Raw genomic sequence first — 21,787 nt, 5'->3', positions numbered from 1 at the left:
TTGAAATAAATTTATTAAACTACACTGTATTTTAAATGACTGTTAAACCAAATTAAATGTCAGTTCAATACCTGAATATACTCTCAATGTTGGCCATGCTGGGGTTCTAAGGTAAAAAACTCAAGCTTTCATAAATCTACATAGGTAGCTCTTTATGCAAGGAAGGAAGGAAGGAAGGAAGGAAGGAAGGAAGGAAGGAAGGAAGGAAGAAAAGGAAGGAAGGAAGGAAGGAAGGAAGGAAGGAAGGAAGGAAGGAAGGAAGGAAGAAAAGGAAGGAAGGAGGCAGTCAGGTAGTTTGCTTAGGGGAGAATGCTAATGCTAAACTAGTTAAGATTGAGGAAATACAGTAGTCAGAAACTCATTTTGCAACTATTACAGTGAACAATTAGATCAGGCCAGCATAATGATAGAAAAACTAAATAATGATAGAAATACTAAATGCTGTTGATGAGAAACAGAATATTTTCATGGTCTTAAAATGTATTCCATTAGTTGGAAAATGAAAACAACAGTAGCAAGTCAGAGATACCAGATAAAATTTGAACAAATGCATAAAAATTATCACTACTAATAAAAGATGGACAAACATCCTATGTCTCCAGCTATGATACTCTCAGGGTATAGCAGGATCCATTTGATATTTCAGCTAAAAATGCATAACATAAATATAATTATGAGGAAACATCAAAGCATCAGGTAAATACAAAATAAGTGAGGTAAACTGTTATGCAGCAGAAAAAGAGAGTAAACAAGCCGAACAAAGTTAAAATGGTAACAGTAAATGGGTCTGGGTGGAAAAAACAGGTAAGACTTTATTCTAAGAACCTTTGATCTCCAAACAAAAAGACTGTTAAAAATAAGGGATGAACGATTATGTTCTCTTGGAAGAAGAAAAAAAGTCAAATCCAATGATGTAAATGGAAGAATCAAAATAAAAATGAACTGTCAACCTTCCGATCTCATCTCTGCCACACCAGAAGCTGTTTAATTCACAAAGTCAAGGTTTTCTTTCCTTTTTCCCCCTCTGCCGTTTGCTCTCAGGTCTTATAAGCATCAGAAACACTGCTTGGAACTTAAATGGCTGCTACAGCATTCATTTACCAGAAGAACAAATAAATGAACAGGAAGTAAACACATCTAACTATTTTCTAAGCTCCTTACTTAATAAAGACACATGTACTGAATTTCTTCTCATTTATGAAATACATTGGTTTAGTCTACTAAAAACTTCAAGATGACGATTTTGTTGTCTTAAGTCTAAAGCTGCATCTCTATTTTTATCATGTCTTTCTCCTTTGCCCACAAAACAAAACAAACTCCATGATCACACCTTCCAAATCCCTAGAATACACTGGCAGCATCTCACTGGTCTTCTACAACCTTACCTTTACCCTGGTCTGCTCCAAGCCATATGGAACATCATCAAATACAACCTTTTGTTTTTCATGTCTTAACATTTGCAAAATTAATTTTCAGGACCTGTTGAGTGATTGACGAGTCGTACAAGTGGCATGGATTACAACTGTTTCATGCTTGGTATTTTAAACTTCGTTCTTGTTGAGGTTTAATTAACAAATAAAAGTTGTATATATTTTTCATATACCACTTAATGTTTTAATATACATGAAGTAATCACAAAGCCAAAGAATATATTTATTACCTCACTTGATTACCTGTTCTTTTTGGTAGGGGTGATCTTCCCTTTTAGCAACATTGTGTCTACCTCACAGTACTGTGAAAATATATTCCTAACATGTACATTAAGTTTTCAAAACCAAAATAATTATCTCTCATTTTCCCCTTGCCGTAGCCCCTAAAAACACCATGTTATTCTTTACTTCTATGAGTTTGCTTCATATAAGTGATGTAATGTAGTATTTTCCTGCACATGTATTGTTTCATTTACCATAAAGTTCTCAAGGTATAACTATGTGGTCACAAAGCTCAGGATCCACTGCTTTCTCATTCAGCTATTTACCAAACCCCCATCTTAGTTTTTATTTTGAGACAGGTTCTCATTTGGTTGCCCAAGCTAGACTCAAATTTGCCTCCCAGAATCCTAAGATTCCAGGCATGCACCACCATGCTAATCTCCTCCTTTTTAAATGCTTAATAATATTCCATTGGTTTACATATTTACACAGATTACATCCATTGTCCTTATGTATTTTCTGTATTCATTCATTTATCGTTAGCACTAGGTTGTTTCTACATAACTTGGTGAATAAATTCTGTCTGGAATATAGTAGTGTGCACATCTCTTTGTCATACTAATTTCTTTTGGATATATGCCCAGAAATTGAACTGTCATATAATGTAGGTTCTATTTTTAATGTTGAGATATTTTCATGCTGTTTTCCATAATGGTCTTAACAAATTATATTTCTAAACAGGGTACAAGTACCCAAGTATTTTCCATCTATTTATAAATCAGGTCCTCTGCATTTTTGTTTGTCTTTTATTTGCTATTGATTTATAAGTGTTAACTGCACGTTTTAAATGTTAAATCACACATGTGAATCAACAGTGATGAGCCAGTAAAGAACACATCCACCCTTATTGGGGGTGGGGGGTTGTTGGCCAAGACCACCTGGAGCAACTCCGAAGGAGAGTTTGTGTCCACTTTGAGCCATGTCTTTTAAGCATGGGGTAAGGTACTGTGATGAGCTTGGAGGGCGGGGGGGAGGGGGGGGCACTGAGAACAGCTCAGTACCGGGCACAGCAGCAGGCACTGTGACCCAGAAGGTGGGGTGGCTGAAATGTGTGTTAGCAGAGCAGGCCTTGTCCCTGGGCTGAGGTTGGAGACTGCAGGTCATAGGAAAGGGCTATGACTGTTTTTGTAGCTCAGAAACTCAGCCAGCTGGGGACAACAAATGGATATCACACCTATCGGTCCTCAAACTGAGTATCTAAAATCCTAAATGCTGTAAAAACCAAAGCCTTCAGGAAAACATCACAAAATTTAAATTCTGAAGTGATTTTGATTCCAAGCATCTTGGATAAAGGATACTCAAGCTGCAGTTTTCTCTCCTCTTACATATTTGCCTTGTCCAGTGCAGACAGAGACAAGCAGGAGGAGGCCCGCCTCTGCCTGCCAGGCTCCACGGCCAGAAGCCCTCTCCTCCACATGCTCAGTGTGGGCTGAAGGAGACAGACAGATCCACCTCTGCCCGCAGTGCACCACCACCAAAAGGCCATGTTCTACAGGTGAACAGTGTAGGCAGAGACAACTAGCAGATCCACCTTCACCTTCAGGGAGCTGTCACAGAACACTCCTTCCTGCAGGCAGCCAGCAAGAGTAGGGGCTCACAGCCAGGTAAGCCCTGTGCATCCATAGGCCACCATTTGAGGCCCTTGGTTCCCTCAGACAGCCATCATTCACTAGCAGAATCACACAAACACACCCCTGTATGTCTGCCACCATCGTGGGAGTCCCAGTGTAGACACACAGGCTGAGAGAAGCAGCCTCACCGACATCATCACTCTGATCTTCAGTGAAGCTCCAGTGTAGCTGGATAGGTCTGGAGAAGCCCCATCTACACCCTACTACCTGCCTGTAAATCTGGAACTAGAGGAACCCAGGTGCTTGTCCCATCCCCCTACAATTCCTAGGGGCTGCCAACCTGGGAAGTGCCTGGGACCCCACAACCAGCTTACTGGGAGGAACTCAGGATATGTCCAAAAGAAGGAGCAAAAAGTAAACTCAGACCTCTAGCCCACACACAATAAGTCTGACAGGTGGTCATGGAAGAAAATGGAAGAAACCCAACCTGAAATCTCTGAGAGGATAGCAGCTGAAGTAAGGAAACAACTTCATGAGATTGTAAAAGCAGTCAAATTAGAAATAATGTCTCAGGTAAAAGAAGAAATCACAAATATACTGAAATAATTATTCAGCAGTTCTAAAGAAGACATAGACAATAAAGAGGAGCATAGGAAAATGATGGAAACCTTGAATGAATGTAAAAAGGAATTATAATGCATAAAACAGATTCAAAGAGAGATGCAGAAAATTAAAAATTCAATAGAAAGCTGACAAGGCCACTTAAAAGAGTCTAAAGATAGACTTTCAAACCTTAAAGATAGGATTGCAGCTAGTGATTGTGAAAGGAAAGATCTCTTAAAAATAACATGGAATCAGGAAATAATAACTCAATGGCTGCAAGATGAGGCAGAGAAGCATATTTTAAGATTGATAGGTATCAAAAAAGAAGTAGGGGTCAACACAAGTGAAATTAAAAGGATATTCACAGAAGTAATAGAAGAAAACTTCCCAAACATGGGAAATGGATCTGGCATGCAGATAAGTGAGGCCTATAGGACACCAACCAGCCATCATCAAAATAAATCTACACCCAGACATAGAATAATCAAGATCCCAAAAATTTAGCAGAAGAACAGAATATTAAAAGCTGTTAGAGGAAAGAGACTCACCTATAAAGGAAAACTGATCAGAATCACAGCAGAATTCTCAACACAAACCATCAAGTCAAGAAGAGTTTGGAGTGCAGTGTTTCAAACCCTGAACAAAAACAACTTTCAGCCCAGATTGATCTACCCAGAAAAAATTACCTTTCAAAATTGATGAAAAAATAAGATTCTTCCACGATAAAGAACAACAGAAGGAAGTCTAGAGAGGAAAGAATATTCTAGAGAGAGATAAAGATGACCATGGTTCCAGGAAGTGTAGCAGAGGAGGACTGATCGCCAAACAAGACAGGCAATTGAATGAAAGGGAAAAGTGGAGGGCCAAAAACAGTAGCACAGCAGGGCAGAGACAATCCAATGTATGCCAGTTGTAACCATTTATGTAGATGGCCTCAAGTCAGCAATATAAAGAAACAGAGAGAGTGCATCAAGAAACAAGATCCATCGACATGCTGTATACAAGAAACACATCTAACTGGAAAGGAAATTCACAGACTGGAAAACTATTGTATAGTCTCCCTAGTGTAAAAAATGGTAAGAGTATATAAGATACAAAATACTCAATAAATACAGTGAAAGGATAAGAATTTGCTTAAAGGGAAAAAAATAATCTCAGGGAAAATGAGGAAAAAGCAAAAGAACGGGAAAAGAAAAAATATTTAAAATTTACATAAACGCATTAGTATAGTTAAGATGATTGTGCTACAAATCTGTAAGTTCTTGGAACAAAAAGTTAACATTCATAGGACTGGAATAATTGTGCATATTATTATATAGTAATCTGAGGAACTCTTGAAAATCATTATGTAAAATAACAACCCTAGTTATGCCCATACCACCTTGTTTTGAAGGCCTATATTGTCAGTGTTTTGGGCTCATACCTACATAGAACCTACATAGAACATACAGATTCATACCTACATAGAACTTCTCCTAAACAGTTTATGAGAATCGATTATATAATGCATAATGAAATGAACAACTACTTTGAAGAAAAAGAGACACTATGGTATCCAGAGTTGATTTTTGTAGCGTCATGCTGCGAAATCCAGCAACACTATTATTCTTTGTTCAGAGTGATTTCAGTCTGTTTTGTATTGTTCAATTTCAACATACATGAAGGTATGGACAACTATTTTGAAAAGAACTAGAGACATTATAGCAGCTATTGTTTTATTTCCCCATTGTCTGGTTTTGCCTTCATCATTCTGTACTGATCAGTTTAATACAATTTTGTTTTGTATGAATTCACTGTGTGTGAAGATATAGACAACTACTGAGAAGAAAATGAGACAGTATGATAGCCAGTGATGATCTCTTGTCTTGCTTTGAAATCGGTGTCACTTACATTGTTTTCTTCTGATCTGCTTTGTTCTATTTTGTTATGTTTAGTTTCATCCTTTAAAATTAAAAAAAAAAAAAAAAAAAAAAAACATATTTGCCTTGTCACTCTGTAGATTTATTCTTTGGCTGTGTGAAAGTTTTTGACTTTGTTATAATCCTAACTGTGTATTTCAGTTTTATTTTTTGTGCCTTGGTGATCATATTAAAAAAAAAAATGATTGTCCAAACCAGTATCAATGATTCTTCTCTGTTTTCTTCTAAAAGCTTCATAGCATCAGGTCATGCATTTAAGTCTTTTGCTCATTTTGAACTGATTTTTATACATGGCATGAAAAACTGGTTCTATTTTATTCTTCTGCATGCAGATACGCATTTACTGAAGAGTTTTTTTGTTTGTTTGTTTGTTTTGTTTTTTTTAGGTAGGTTCTCATTACATTGTTACTATGTTGATCAGGCTGGCTTTCCAAATAGCTATGACTACAGGCAAGTGTCACTGTGCTCAGATTCTGAGGAGATTATGAGACTGATTCAATTAATGCAATCACTTACCGTTACTGTTTGGTTAAGGCTTTTTAATTTCTTTTTCATTCATAATGAGTAGAGTGTGTATTTTGGGGGATTTAGCCATTTTTCTAGGCTATCAACTATGTTGACACAGAACTGTGCATAGTACTCTCATGATCTTTATGTGTGAGGCATTACTTTTCATGACTACTAAATATAGGACAGTTGCTGCCTATTCTAATCTTTATCACTCATCAAGCATATCAGAATAGGTAAAGCAGGGTTCACATTCATTACCCACTAGAGTTGATTTTGAATTACTAATAATTTTTTCTCTTCTCTTTTGTCTACTTATTCAGAGATGCCTCAATGTATCCATTTTATTTAAAAATAATGATAAAAGCTTGCGAACTATAATAATACAAAATGTGAGTGACTATTGTCATTCTATTTAATCAGCAGTTCTGTAAAGTTTGACATGACAGAAATGATCTGCTACTCCTTCGCTAAGCCTTAGATGCCAGCCACATTTCCTACTAATCTCTCTTTGATCCTAATGTATACATACAGACAACGACCTATTATATACAAGGACTCAAATACACACATTCAAGTCAACAACTTTACCTGCCTTGTAGCTAAATAACACTCAACAATTACAATATAAGCCTTACTTGGAACTGTACAATTCTTTATAGTCAATGAAGAGCTTTTCAAGGAAAATGTTACAGACTTTTGATCTTATGTATTTTAATTCTGATTGTTTTAATATAAGAATTAATTCTTAATAAGCAGATACATTTTTATTCACATTTTGTCTACCCAGCCTGTAAATTATTATTCCATAACAGGCATTTAATCAATGTTGCTGTTAAATGTATTAATTACTAGCACTACTACATATTAAAAAGTAAAATAAAAAAAAATATTAACAGGATTTTTTGACAATGCTGATAATTCATTCATTTCTACATATATAAGATTTAAGAGCCCAATTTTTTTCTTGTGTCTTTTTCAACTACAAGATTTCTGTGGTCTTTCAATTTGTACCTGAATCTGGAATCTTACTTTCTTTTACCCTAAAAATCTCTCTCTTCACACGTATCTTTCGTCATTGGGCTAAATCTTTGTTGTCTCTTTGTTTTCTTCATTCCATTTACATCAAAACTAATTCCATATCCTTGTACTTTTGTTCACGCAAACCTCTTAGGGAAGTTCTTAACACACAGTGAGATGAAATTTGAAACAGACATTATAACTACAATATCAGACCATCAGCCATTAACCACGCACTTCTGTCAGGAAGCACTAACAGAAAATCAAATAAGCCAAATGGAAAATAAAATATCCTAAAATATAAAATCAATTTCAGGGGCGCTCTCTCTCTCTCTCTCTCTCTCTCTCTCTCTCTCTCTCTCTGTCTCTCTCTCTCTCTCTCTCTCTCTCTCTCTCTCTCTCTCTGTTAATACATACTGCATAAACAAGTAACTCAAAAGTCAAAGCTCTGTAACAAAATCTACAATCAAAATTTTCTTGGCTCTATTACACCGTTTGTATCTATTCTAGCACATCATTGTGACTGTGAGCTATTGACTGCACAGCACAAAAAATTTCATTAAACAAACAAAACTGAATAAAATCTGTCACTACAAAACCTGTTGTATGTACTCCAATTGTTTTGGCAAAAACTTGCTTACTGACGCATGCAATTAAACTGTTCTATACTAACCTTCTAGGATGATTGGCATCAAACAAAGTGTTATCATCCTCCTCATCATCCTGCTCCAAAGGTGTCAATTCCATGTTTTCTATGTTAGTGTCCAAAACGCCATACCGCCTTGTCTTTCGGTTTCTCCTTCTCATCCTATTAAACAAAAATTAGTGAATAAAAATTACCTAAAGGTGGCATATATAATACTTAGTTCATACTGTAAATGAAAATTAAATTATTCCTGTTTCTAACATAGAAGATACTCAATGTGTGAATTGCTACATTTCAGCTACATCGTCAGTCGTCAATCTGCCAAAGAATGCTTACAAATTCATGAAACAAAACCTACTCCTACATATTTGTGCACCATCAGTGTTTCTCGGGTTTGACTCTTCTGCCTGAAGTGATTCCAAGATGCTAAATCTATCCTAAATCCACCATTCTTGAAGATTCTTGGGATTGGCAGAATCATAACTACTAATATGACTGCAAAAAATGTAACTCTTGCTGGGGATTTAGATCAGTGACATAAGTCCCTGCCAGGCATGAATTCAATCCCAGGTACCACAAAAAAAAAAAAAAAAAAAAAAAAGTAACTCTTTATGACTAACCCAGTCGTAAGGAAATAACAAACTTTGAAAGCAGAACCAAGACATCTATATTCAACAAAAACTTCTTGAGGTTTTGATGCATTCTGAAGTTAGAGAAACATTAGAGAAACGATTTTAGGGTGATGAATATTACATATATATATATATATATATATATATGTGTATATATATGCATGAATGTGTATGTGTATATGTATATCACAATTTATAGTTGTATACCATGATCCTCTGCATTAACTTGCTTTATTCTTTAAAGTCATTTAGCTCATTCATATGCATCTACGTTTATGTGGGTGTTTATTCATGTGTCTCTCCTATTAAGTTTCATGAGGTAGGCAACCATGTTTGCTTATTCACAACAGCAAGACCACTTTCTAGCAGCATCTGGTCAGATGTTGAAAGTTAAATGCTTGTTTTAAGTCAGAGTGATTTACAGCTGAGTAAATCCAAACTACAACCTTCCAATGAGTGCTTAAGTCACCAACAATGTGACAACATCAACTCTATATGTAAGGAAAGATGTTTCACCAAAGTATCTACACTTACAAACAAATTAGAAGTTATCTCAGCAAGTAATCACAATTTGCTTTAAATTTGGATTTGCCTTGTTTGACGTAATAAGATTGTGAAAGCAAGAACTTAGCCCACAGAAACAACTGCAATAAGCAGTGACCACGGGAAGTCCTGGAAGCCAAAGAAATCAAACACACATGTGTATGTGCATACTTTTAACAAATATTTGAGGTTTCGCAAGCATAAAGCATTATACCAATTCCTGGATGTATACTGTCTAGCCACAGTAATTAAAATTTATAAATACTACTAAGCCTGGATAAAAACCATGTTAATATCCACCAATCACTGGCTACACACCCATCTATATACACCCTTGAAGGAAACAGGACAAAACCCAATGGTAGAAGCATAATGTTTACAGTTACAAATGTAAACAGTTGTGTCTTAGTTACTTTTTACTCGTCACTGAGACAAAAATACCTGATGCCCAAAGTTGGGAAAGGAAAGGTTTATTTTTTACAGTTTTTGGAGGTTTTAGTTGATTTTAGTTGGCTCCAAGGCAGGGTGGCATGGCGGGGCCGCAGTTCACGGCAGCTGTAAACAGCAAGCAGAAACCAGTAAGAGAGAGACACACATCTTCTTCCTGCCATTACATTATATGCTGGCTCTATCCCTAGGTGGGTGTAGCACTGACACCATCAATCCAAGCTCTAGACAATGAATCAATCACAAATGCACAATGCAAATGCATGAGGGCTGGGGACCACAGACATAAATCACCACAAGTTGAAAGAAGTAATAAAAGTTATAACTAGCAAAAATAAGGTGATGTGAAGTATGAATGTCTTTTTTTGTACCAGAAATTAAATGTTCAGATTGTTATTTTAACAAGTACAGAAGTATGTGCATACTTGAACAACATGTAAACCAGATGTCTAAATATTTTTCTGCAATCTGATAGTAATTTAGGCTTTAGTCCCTGTCCCACATTTATCTTAATTTTTCGTATAGTTTAGAACCCTTTAAGTCTATAAAATATTTTACCTCCTAGATTTTACAAAAAAATAATAATAGGATTTAGCTTGTTTATCAAATTCCAATTTAGATCTATAAAGGATATTAACGGCAAAAGTAAGATAAGTATGAGATAAGTAAGGGCATTGCTTCTAAAAAGGAATTAAAAAACAGGGGGGTAGGTCACTATTGCCCTTTTAGTTTCACATGGCTGGATAACTAAAATGTCCTTAAATATATGTTGAGAGGTGGCACTTTCCATAATGCTCTTTCATTTAAGAAAGTCAAGACGTAGGAGTCAGTGAAAATTCATGACAGCACTGGTTATGGCTACTGAGAGTTATAGTATGTCCTCTTCCTTTTCTACCAGTTTTTTGTTACATATTCTAAACCATGTGGATACGGATATTGCTGTAATATCTCTTCATCCTTTTACCGTCGGGTCCATTTTTAAACCATATGGCTTCCCAAACATCTGGCATTTTTAGTCGATGAAGAATTTAATGTCTTCTGAAGTAGCTTTGGGAAATAAATTCAATTCTCCTAGGTCATATATATTGCATTGTTGATCTGCTGCTAATCTGGTCATTGTTGATCACAAAATACATTGGTAAGTCTTAAAATGGAGAAGAGTGTGAACAAAGAGTTTAAGGACTTTTAAAATGAATCTCAGCTAATATTCTTTTTCACTCTCTAGATCTTCATTATACGCTGAGGGAATTCCTAATCTTCCCCAAGAAAGACCAAAGTAATATTTTTCTGCTTAATATTTTTCTGTGTGTGGTGTAAATATTTGATTACACTGATAATGGTCATCTCATTATTTATTCTAGACTACATTGTTAATATGTATACTCTCCATATATTTTATCTTCTAGATTTATTTAATCATGGGTGTAAATGCTATCTTCTAACATGGATCTCTTTAAGAGAAGAACTGCTATCATATATAAATATAGGTAGAATATTGTTAAGCTCTGAATGGGATGCAGTTTAATTTAAATTAATATGTCAGCATATGTACTAATTCAAACAAGAATGAGTGAAATTTTAAAAAGCTGTATTATTATGAAATGGATTTTAAATTTTAAATGTTACTTCTTCCAGCATGTCTTTCCTCAGTCCAAAGATACAGGCAGTGTTGGCTCTGTGATCATGACAGCAACATAGCCATAAAAACATGAAATACAGTAGAACATATATGTTATGGGCAGTGATTCTTCACAAGCACGCATTATATTAAAGAGGGCTTTAAAACCCATCCAGATTTAACAACTGTTTGCGCTTTTCTCACAAAGAAATGTTATACTAACTTCCTGATACCCACATTTTCACAGTATGCGTTGTTGACATAGACTTAAAATATCCACATCTTTCTACTAGACCAAATGTATACATATTGAAATATGAAATCATATATTGCTGGCTACTAATACAAAAGTAGTAACTTTATCTAAAAACACAGACATGAAAGTATAGATGTCTAGAAGGGATAAAGAAAAAAGGTAAACAGTTGCTTGTAGTGAATTACATTCACTCATAACAGCATGCACAGAAATATGTTATCGAATAGATTTCTTCTAGGTATTCAAGTTGAGATTCAAACAACTGTTTTAATGTAGATGCAGATTTCTTAAAATTTCATTTTGTTTTGGTTGGTAAGAACTATTTCTGTTTCAAGACCATGATTAAGTTATACTATCAAAATAAAACTGCTAAAGCAAGCTTGATAAAATTTTATGTAAAAATATTTGATGCCACATAAAATAAACACAACCGAATAAAACTGCATTTCATTTTACTACTCTATGAAAGAGAGTCCCAATCAATGTAGCTTGCTGTCTCCAACTGATTCATCTCTTTTTTCTTTTCATGGAACATTTATAGGTCAGGTGTTAAATATGGAATAATATAAAATATTTAATTTACTCTATAGCACATTGAAACCAGATTGAGGAGTATATATTAAACACATGTATACACACCATACACATCCTATGTGGATAGACATACCCAAGCAGAACAAATCTCAATAAATAAATACAAAACTATTCATAGAGAACAGAATTTTGATCTTGACTATTTTTAGCATAACAATGACCAAGCATTAATTTTACCAATTAGTGACCCAAGACTGAATTTGAAACTAGTTTTTATGACAACGTAAAGAAATAAAAGAGAGCTATAACTGTAACATGTCCACACGTTTTGGAAACCCAGTCAAATCTGGTGCACTATAAGAATGCCTTTGGATAACCTAGTATCTTTTTCATTTTCCACTTCAATTCCCGTAGCACATGTCATCAGTTTGTAGTTCAAGTTCTTCACAAAGCCAACATTACTGGGAATTAGGATATGTTATAGGTAGAACTGTGTTCTCCAAAATTTATGTTGAGAGCGAAAGATAAGGTTCTACAGAGAGACTTAGTTAAACTGGAGTCATAAAGGTAGGCACTAATCAATTATAACTGTTGCTCTTATCTCAAAAAAAAAAAAAAAAAAAAAAAAAAAAAAAAAAAAAAAAAAAAAAAAAAAAAAAAAGATGGAGGAAACCGGGCATGGTGGCATGTAATCCCAACACTTAGGAGGTTGAAGCAGGAGGATCATTGCAAATTCCAGACCAGTCTGGACCAAAGAGTGAGCTCAAGGCCAGAGTGAATTGCATAGTGAGTCTCTGTCTCAAGAAAACAGACAGACAGACAGAGGAAAGGAAATCTGCAGACAGACATGCAGAGGAGTTGATTTTCATGAGAACATGAAGCAGGCATGTACATTTCAAGGAACAGGTCTAGAAGAGACCTTTGCTCACTGTCCTCAGAATGGATCAACCATGCCGATATGTTAAGTTTGAACTTCAAATCTCCAAACATATTTGAAAATAAATTTCAGTTATTTAAGCCATCTCATCTGAGGGGTTTTCCCTTTTTACTGCAACTCTACTAAATTAATAAAGAACATAAGATATTTTTTAAGGGCAAGGCCTGTGAAGGATGGAGCAGAAACTAGAGGAGGCAAGGAGACCCAAGTGACGAAGAGGCAGCTCTGACACCTGTGAAGAGTGGAAATAAAAGATGACTGGGTAGGAAGAACCACAGCTTGCAGCAGGCTTCCAAAACATCTTTGATTAGACCTATTTTATGCCCTGAGCAGCAGAAGTTACATAACGCAGGAATCCTGTCAGTTCCTGGCACCCGGCTAGAAACAGGCTTATGGTGGTGGTCTTGGTGTGGAAGCTGCGACAGAGTTACAGCTGTGACAACTGGAAGCTCTACTGAACGTGCTTCCTGTGGCTGGTTCTCAAGAATAGGTTTTCTAAGCTGCATAGCAGCCTCAACCATAAGGTCTTATTTTTTGTATTTTCTGAGAGTCACTGAAATTCTTCTATCTTGCTCCATCATATCATTTCTATTATATCTTTTCCTATTACAGTAGCACTCTATGGTAACCTACTAACTTCCACTTCAGCCCTGTAATCCGCAGTAGGTCCCCATTTCTCAGTATTAGGTCATGAATCTATAATGGCAAAGCTCAGGATGGCTCATATTAATATCTCCACTTTCCTTCATTCCATTTCCCACTTTCTTTTCTGCACTCCAATTACATAGCCTTCGCTCAGTCCTTGATAGCCATGCTTTTACTACAATTAGACTCATAAGCTTCCTTCATTCATAACTTTCACTTTTGTCTTCTCTTTTCTTTCTGCACCATCCCCAGTTTTCTCCTTAAGGATGCCCTCTCTGTTCTAGTTAGGTAGGTAACAGACTCCTAGTACTGGCTTCATAGTACCCATGTACCTTGCTATCAATGTACTCATGAGAAATGCAGCTTTACACTTATTTAAGTAACAATGTGTTCTGCTAGAACTTAATTTCATAGCAACAGGAGTTGTATAGTTCTTGCTCACTACTATACTCACAGCTTGTTCTACCACAAAGATGCTTAATAAATATTAAATTAATTGAATGCAATACACAGACTCATACTATATCCTGAACTTTCTCTGTAAAATATATCTAAAATTTTTTAACATGTCAGTCATGACCTCTGTGATTAAAGAAATCTTCTGAAAGGTACCCGAAGCAAAACCAAAGGAATAAAAGAAATTTTCTGAAACGTACCTAAAGCGAAACCGAAGGGGGTGCTCCAATTCCTAAATCTCAGTATGGATCTCAAGAGGTAGATTATAGCTTTCACAACAGCCACAAAAAAGAACTAGAACATTTAAATATATTGAACATATACCCACTCTCAGATCTTTAAGATTTTCATTTAAAATATTTTAAGTGTATCACAGGTGACTGTCACTCTTCCTACACAAACTAGAATCACTAACGTTGAGCTTTTATTCTTAGTCACTTTCTGGTCACTGAAAGATAATACTAAACACCTACAATTTAAAGGAGGAAGGTTTATTTGGCTTATATTTTCCAGTGAGTTCAGTCCAAAGTTGGCTGGCTCCAAGGCAGAAATATGTTTGGGAAGGGCACGACACAGTAATGCTGTTCATACATGTCAGCCAGGAAAAAGAGAGCAAATGGAGCAGCTAGGGACAAGCATGCACCCTTCCAGGTCACACCCTCAACCACCCAGCTCCAACCAAGCCCAACCTCCTCACAGGACACTGAACTCCTCACTGGACGACTCCACCAACAGCATCTTCACAATCCAATCACCTTCTACACACACAAGGGGCTATTTTTCATTGAAACTCTAAACCCGTGCTATGGACTTTTATTTTTATCTTTCAAATATGCAGATTTACAACATTATATCACAGTTATCCTTTTACTGAAGAACCAAACAAGCTTTTTTATTTTCCTTCTTTTAAATTCTGAGGATTGTACATGGATGACTTCCCATGGCAGAGGTACTTCTGCAGTTCTATACTAGAAAAAAGTTTAATCCCTTAAGATCATTCTTATTAGTCCATCTTATAAGAAACAACAAAGTTCTCAAGAACTGTTGTGGCATGTGTGACCCCTTTTGACAGTCTCAGACCATTGTGACTTTGAATTCCCTTGGCTCCTTTTTGTAATTTTTTCTTTGGGTTCTGTTTAGTGGCCTGTCAGTTGCCAAGTTCTGTCACTCTCAAGGTATTGATCAGTGTATCACTAAACAGAAGATCCCTCCAAGAAAGTTTGCTACCACTGTTCATCTCCAATGAAATACTCACTACTAATGACTAAGGGCCAATGCAAAAAACAGAAAAGCACATTTGCCTACCACTACAATACTGCGATGATGCCTCCCTCATAGACACTTTTTGCATCTTTTGCCCTCTAACTTAGCACACAATCAGTAACTGTGCTTAGATGGTCTCGTGCATGATAGTATTTTAGACAATAATCCAGGTTAAAGTAAATATATGACACAATATGATGCAAATGTCATATTGGATTTAAGAAGTCCTCTAAAAGTGTATGCCACATAATTTGCTTGTCCTCTTTCCTTTCCATTTTTACATAGACTTCCTAGAATTCTTTCAGTTCCCAAAATTTAGGATTTCAGTCTTCATAATCTTTCTGGCATCCATTTCATTCATATGTATGTGTGTGTGTATTATATATGTGTGTATATGTCTATATATTTATATATGTGTATTTGCACAGTACTATGTATATATTTATAATATAAACTTCTATAAATCATGAAACTTAAAATATAAAAATAAAAGTGATGATGAGGAGGGAGGTAGGGAAACATAGTAAACATTTTAAAAATATATCAGAATTCCATTTCTAGATACTAAACAATCCTGGTGTGGTAAGAATACCCAATATTTATGCAGCATGCCCATAAATCAAGCATTGAGTTAAGCAGTTTATAAACACTGCCTTTTATAATCCTCATAACTAGCCTATAAAATACCCTTGTTTTATACACAAAATGGCAAGATTTAGAGAAAATTAAATGTGAGGCCATAAACAGAACAGCTATGAATCATGCAAAAGGACTCTGACTACATAGCAAGAGTTTAAAACCTATAGTGCTCTCTGTGATAAATCAATTTTACCCAAGGTCACAAAATTAACTGACAAAACATTTATGACCCTTAATACAATGACGACACATTCTACAAGACTGGATAAAAGTTTTTGTTGGAACATATTTTTTGGTTTATCCTGTTCTTATAAAGTAATGACTTGGCATCTACTTGCATTTAAAAATTATAATTAATTAGCCTGTTTTTTAGTTTTGATCACTGTAACACTCTGCTTTTTGTACACAGATAACCCTTTTCTTTTGGCTTAAAAGAACCATGATTTTTCTTAGATAATAATAAAGCTCAGGCTCAAGGATTACATGATGACCACAACAGCTGGTGTGAAACCCTTAGAAAAATGTAATTTTTCTTTTGCTAGACCTTACCTAAAAATGAGGAAATGAAGTAGCTTAGGCAAATGAGATAGAAAGGAATGCCTCTTAGTAGAGCTTTTAGGAAGCATTTTTCTAATCAATAAAATAAGAACACAGGAGGTTGGGAGTATAGGTCAGCAGTAGGGCCCTTGCCTAGCATGTGTAAAGCCCTGGGTTTGAAAGAAAAGGTAACAGGAGAGGAGAAGACAGATGTATTTTGCTCATTTTCTATGGCATCATTACTTTTTGAAGTTAGGACAATTTTGCAATGGGTATCAATGTGTGTTCATATAATACATACATATATGTTTCATAAGAAAACAAGGGGAGACAAGTCAATTGCAAAAGCATTACTTGTGTGTTATTTACTGTCACTGTATGTGTTTTACTGTTTTATAAGGTGCAAATTCATTCCAATGAAAGAGTAAAAAGTATTATCAATCTTTTCAAGAACGTATTGAGTAGCATAGAGGAAGGACAAAAGTAGAACTCAAACTCTGGGCTCTGCAGAAACTAGGGCTTTTTTTCCAGATGTTATAACCTTAGGCTCTATCACTTTGTATGGTTGACTTCACTAGTGCTTTGGATCCCTTCCTCAGTACACACACTTAATTCCCAGCCCTTTTATAGCTAGACTCACATCCAGATCTGACCCATAAAGCTTGAATAGAAGTGACTGGGCTATTTCTAAGCAAAGGAGAAAAAAAAAAAAAAAAAAAAAAAAGCCTGTGCATTCTCTTATCTCTCTTACTATGCTCTGGCAACTATAGAAGACTTGAACTGAAATGGCAAAACCATAAAATCAAAGTTAGCTAAACTGCTGAGTTGTCTCACATAGTACAACGGTTCTAGAGGAGAGCACATTTAGATGCACTACTAGTCACATTTCCAAGGACATTAGGGTAAATAAGACAGTCAGAAAGATATGTACTCCACATTTTCCCTACCTGTGAAAGTAAAAAAAAAAAAAAAAAAAAAAAAAAAAAAAAAGTTGATCTTGAAGCATAAAATAGTGATTAGTAGAGGCTAGAAAGGGAAGTGGAAGAAGATAAACGGATGGAGGGTGTCTAATGAGAATCTACATCTTAATGCTCCTTCATTTTTTTAAATCATCTGTAATGATTGACAACACTTCTCTCTCCAATCGAGGTACAAATGTCTATTTTGCTTACAACCGTTTCTCCTGTGCCCTTTATTGGGCAGCTGAATATTGACTGCTTGAACAAAGCCTCTCAACGCTGTTTCATGCTCATCTCTACCACAGCACGTTACTTTACCCATTTCTCAGAAGGAGCTCTGATACTGGAGAGGTTAAGTAACTTGCTAAGTCACACTGGTATTAAAGTGGAAGGACTGTAATCTAAACCTTGGTCCCTTCCAACACACTACATACTGAATTAAAAAAAAAAAAAACTCTCATAGCACAGAGTACAAAGAAAATAATTATCTAAATAATTATCTAAGACAATGATTCATAAACGTAGACCAGCAATTGCATTTATATTCTCAACATATATGCACAGAAATAATAACAGCCTCTAGAGTAATTTCTCTGAGCTTATACATTCAACTATAGGAAGAATGAAATTATTTTATAACTATAAGAAAAAAATTATTTATATCTTCATACTTCTTTCTTCTGTCAGCAGCAATTATCCTTAAATTTCTAAACCTTTCCACCATCCTGTACAGCAACATATGGAACGAACTAACACTGTTCATTGATTGGCAGCAAATGCTTATTCAGTATATGCTGTATATTGCATATAATGATCAGCACTGAGCATACTGGAAAGAACAAGAGCAGTCTCCTCCCCTAGACATTATTATGTGTTCATCTCAGGACATCTACACTGTACCTATTGTGTTCCTTGCATATATATTCAGTTTCTACAGACACAATCTGATTGTCCTTTGAATCATTGATATCAGGACTCAAAATAGTTGTGATTTCCAGCCACATATTTATTGTAACTCAATCAAATTACAGAAAAACAATTTGGGAGTTTCATGGAGCTCAATCTAATACAGTTTTACAAGTAAAATATTCTTAGTGTCATCTCGTATCAATTATAGAAATGAAGATTTTGGCCCACTCTTTCCATTGGCACAAATGACTGATGCTAGTTTACTGTCACACATATTTAGAAGTGGGAGCCAACAGGAGTATCTACCAAAATGATCAAAAGCCAAATCTGGAAGCAGAAAGTATGGGTTCTGAACACTTCCCAGACTTCATTAGCTTCAATCAAGCTTTGGCTGCTAGGGAGCCAAATAAATTTAGAACTTGGACAGCATGAATGTGTTACATGTTAGCCATAGTTCAGAATTTGGCTCTCCCATAGAACACGGTATCAAGTCATCCAATAGAATCTGAAGGAAAAAGCTCTATTCTTCCAAGTGGTACAGCAATAAAGACAGAAATGCAATGTCAATAAACATTTGTATATAAGATTATAAAGAAAGCCAAATCAAAAGGAAGAACAACTAAGGGACATACCAAGAATATTATCACCATATCCGTTCCATACATATATGCAAAATATAATAATCAGGGTATCCTGTATCTTTATAGGAATTAAATAGTAGTAAATAACATTAATACTATGAATACATAATTTGTTTCTATTTCCTTTTCATCTTCCTTTATGTCAAGAAGAAAATCCCAATTTGTTGAAAAATAAATCTGTTTTTTTTTTTTTTTTTTTTTTTGTCTTTTTCCTTTTTATCAGTACTGGGGACTGAACTCATGACTGCCTGCTTGCAAGGCAGGCGCTTATGCGGCTGAGCTAAATCCCTAGCCCCTGAAAAATAAATCTTTAACACCTGTAGATCATTTTCTAACTTCCCATGTATCAAAAAGCAGGCCTGGATTTGCTGGCTGTGTGAACAACAGCAACCACCTCAGTCATATCGCTTATGCCAGTGGTTCCAAAACTTAAAAAAATTCTTTCATATTCAAAGTTACTCAGGGGAATTATTTGTATAAATTAAATACATTAATACAAAAATAGTAATCAAACTAAGAAAGCTTTTAAATGCCTATTGGTTAAAATTAATTCATTATAACAATTTTATTCAAAACCATGTTCAAAAAACAAGGTGAAAAGAATGGCTTAAGCTTTGTTTCTTCAAATCTCTTTAATATCTAGCCTAAAATGATAGTAGAGAGAAAATAAAAACAGAAAAGAGGTAGAATTTCATATTTGCTTCCTATTCAATCATTTGCAATATGATACTTGAAGGACATGTAAAAAATCCAGCTTTATAAAGATAGAACTTGAAAAGGCAAAGAGTATTTTAGTAGCTTTTTAGTTATCAGTGCTCATTCTTTTTTTTTGATACTACACCCAAACTTGATGTGCTTTCTTAATGTTAGGTGCAATGCAGAATATGAAATGATCAATCAATGTTATGTTTTGCACTCACTAACCCTATAAGAATGTACTATTTGTAAAACAGTTCTAATACTATAGATCACCATAATAGGTCCCAAAGACAGATTCCTTCAAGGGTCCCTGGACCATAAGTCCTGAAACAGTGACTTACACTGCACCTCTTCCATCAGTCATTTAACCAAATGATGTTAGTTTTCCACTTACATAAATAATGACTTGTTTTTCTAAGAGAAAATTTTGGTTTAAATCATCAGCTTTAAAATATATATGACATAATGGTACAGATAACTATGGGAAAAATGTATGTTTTGGAAAATAAACAAGTATCACCTGAAAACCTACCGCTACCCTCGTTTTATAGCTGAGGAAACCGCTGCACAGCTTTTGCTCATATGTTTGGTGAAATCTTTGGCTCTGTAAATCAACTCTTCAGGTCCCCAACTAAGGAGGTACAACCTAACTACCAAACAGCAAATTAAAAACAATTCTAACATTTATGAATTTAAAAAAACAACTTTTCTACCAAATTTTATAAAAATAGAATAGCCCTAACAAGTCTTTATCCAGGACTATTAAAGTTTTGGACAAAGCACACTAAGACTTCCAAATAAATCTCCTTAAAACATCTGCATTTTGATAGGCACAGGGTTGAACAATTACAGGAAAATACAGTGGGGGAACATATGGTAACATAGTCTGATAGAAATTCTTCCCATTTCAGATAGTGTGCTTTGAGGCTGAAGTGGGCTGACATTAATTTGTAAATGAAAGACAGCAACCTCCAGGCGGTTTAAGGCCCCCCCCCCCCAAAGGTGATAAAGGCTCCTGGGACAGTCATGCTCACTCTCTCAGGTAAGCGCCCCATGCTGGGCTCTGGGAGGGAGTCATGCGGGTCACAGAAATGGGTCAGGCCCTGTCGGCCGCAGGATGGCCTTCGAGGCTTCGCCTCACCTGACTGTCCTGACCACGAAGTATACCAGCACCGCGCCGCTCACCACCATCAACACGGTCAGGGCCCGCTGTGTCATGGGCTTGTCGCCAGGGTTGGGGCTCACAGCCAGGCTGCCCCCCAAGGAGGCTTCCCCGGCCTTCCCGCTGAGATCATCCGCTGAGAGTCCCGCTCCAGGGCTGCTGCCATTACCACCCTCTGGGCCGCGAAGTACTGGGCTTTCGGCTGGAGCACGACCCGGCGACTGCGCAGCGGTGGGACCCGGGGACAGCGGCGGCAGGGTCCGAGGACCAGAGGCCAGAGGCCCGAGTCCAGGGGAGGCTTCGGCGGCCCGCAGCACGGCCACGGGCCTGCTCAGAGCGGGCAGTAGCAAAAGCAGCGCGGAGGCCAAGAGGTTTCTGAGGCAGCAGCGGCAGAGCTGGGCCGACATAGTCCCCGGGCCACCCTCTCACCACGTCGGAGCCGCCGGGCCGGCCACCCTGGCTCCACGTGAGACCATGGGCACCTCTGGAAAAGAAGCGGCAGCCAGATCCTTAGCGAAGGCCCAGGACGGCAGGTGGCCAGAGACAGCGGTGCCTGCCAGGGCGGCGAAGAAGAACCGGAAGTTCGTACATCTCAGCAGCCACTGCTGCTAGGGACGCTCACAGTTGCTAATATGAAAGGGCATGACGCACTCTGTGACGTCAGACGCTCAGGGCAGCTCGCGCACGCGCAGTGATGTCAGTAGAAAGGCCGGAACGCTAAAGATTGATCGCTGATCTTGGGCTTCTGTATTTAATACAAAAACGAAGGTTTAAGATAGGTAAAGCTAAGAATGTATACAAAAGAATTATGTTAGTATCAACTGTTTACATGAGGGAAGCATTAAAAATATTAAGCTCGTAATTTGAATTCTTTGATGGAAAACTGCAAAAACACCTAATTAATAAACGCACTTATTAATAATTAATATACT

The 21,787-nt window shown here is 36.5% G+C and overlaps 1 protein-coding gene across 1 annotated transcript in view; it reads right to left on the bottom strand.

The window, feature by feature from the left end:
* Fam174a (family with sequence similarity 174 member A) overlaps window positions 1-21,480 on the bottom strand; it is a 32,670-nt gene extending 11,190 nt beyond the window's left edge. The window contains exons 1-2 of the mRNA XM_003479441.5: window positions 20,835-21,480; window positions 8,006-8,140 (exon numbers count right to left, since the gene is read on the bottom strand). Of these exons, the coding sequence (XP_003479489.2) occupies window positions 8,006-8,140; window positions 20,835-21,262 (563 nt within the window). The 5' untranslated portion in view covers window positions 21,263-21,480. The remainder of the gene's footprint in view (window positions 1-8,005; window positions 8,141-20,834) is intronic.
* Between the last annotated feature and the right edge of the window lie 307 nt (window positions 21,481-21,787).

Source organism: Cavia porcellus, unplaced genomic scaffold, assembly GCF_034190915.1.
Source record: "Cavia porcellus strain 051 isolate PalLab524CR breed Dunkin Hartley unplaced genomic scaffold, mCavPor4.1 scaffold_2, whole genome shotgun sequence".
NCBI lineage: Eukaryota > Metazoa > Chordata > Mammalia > Rodentia > Caviidae > Cavia > Cavia porcellus.
Note: the sequence above shows the minus strand (reverse complement) of the source record. Positions and strands in the feature narration are given on the sequence as shown.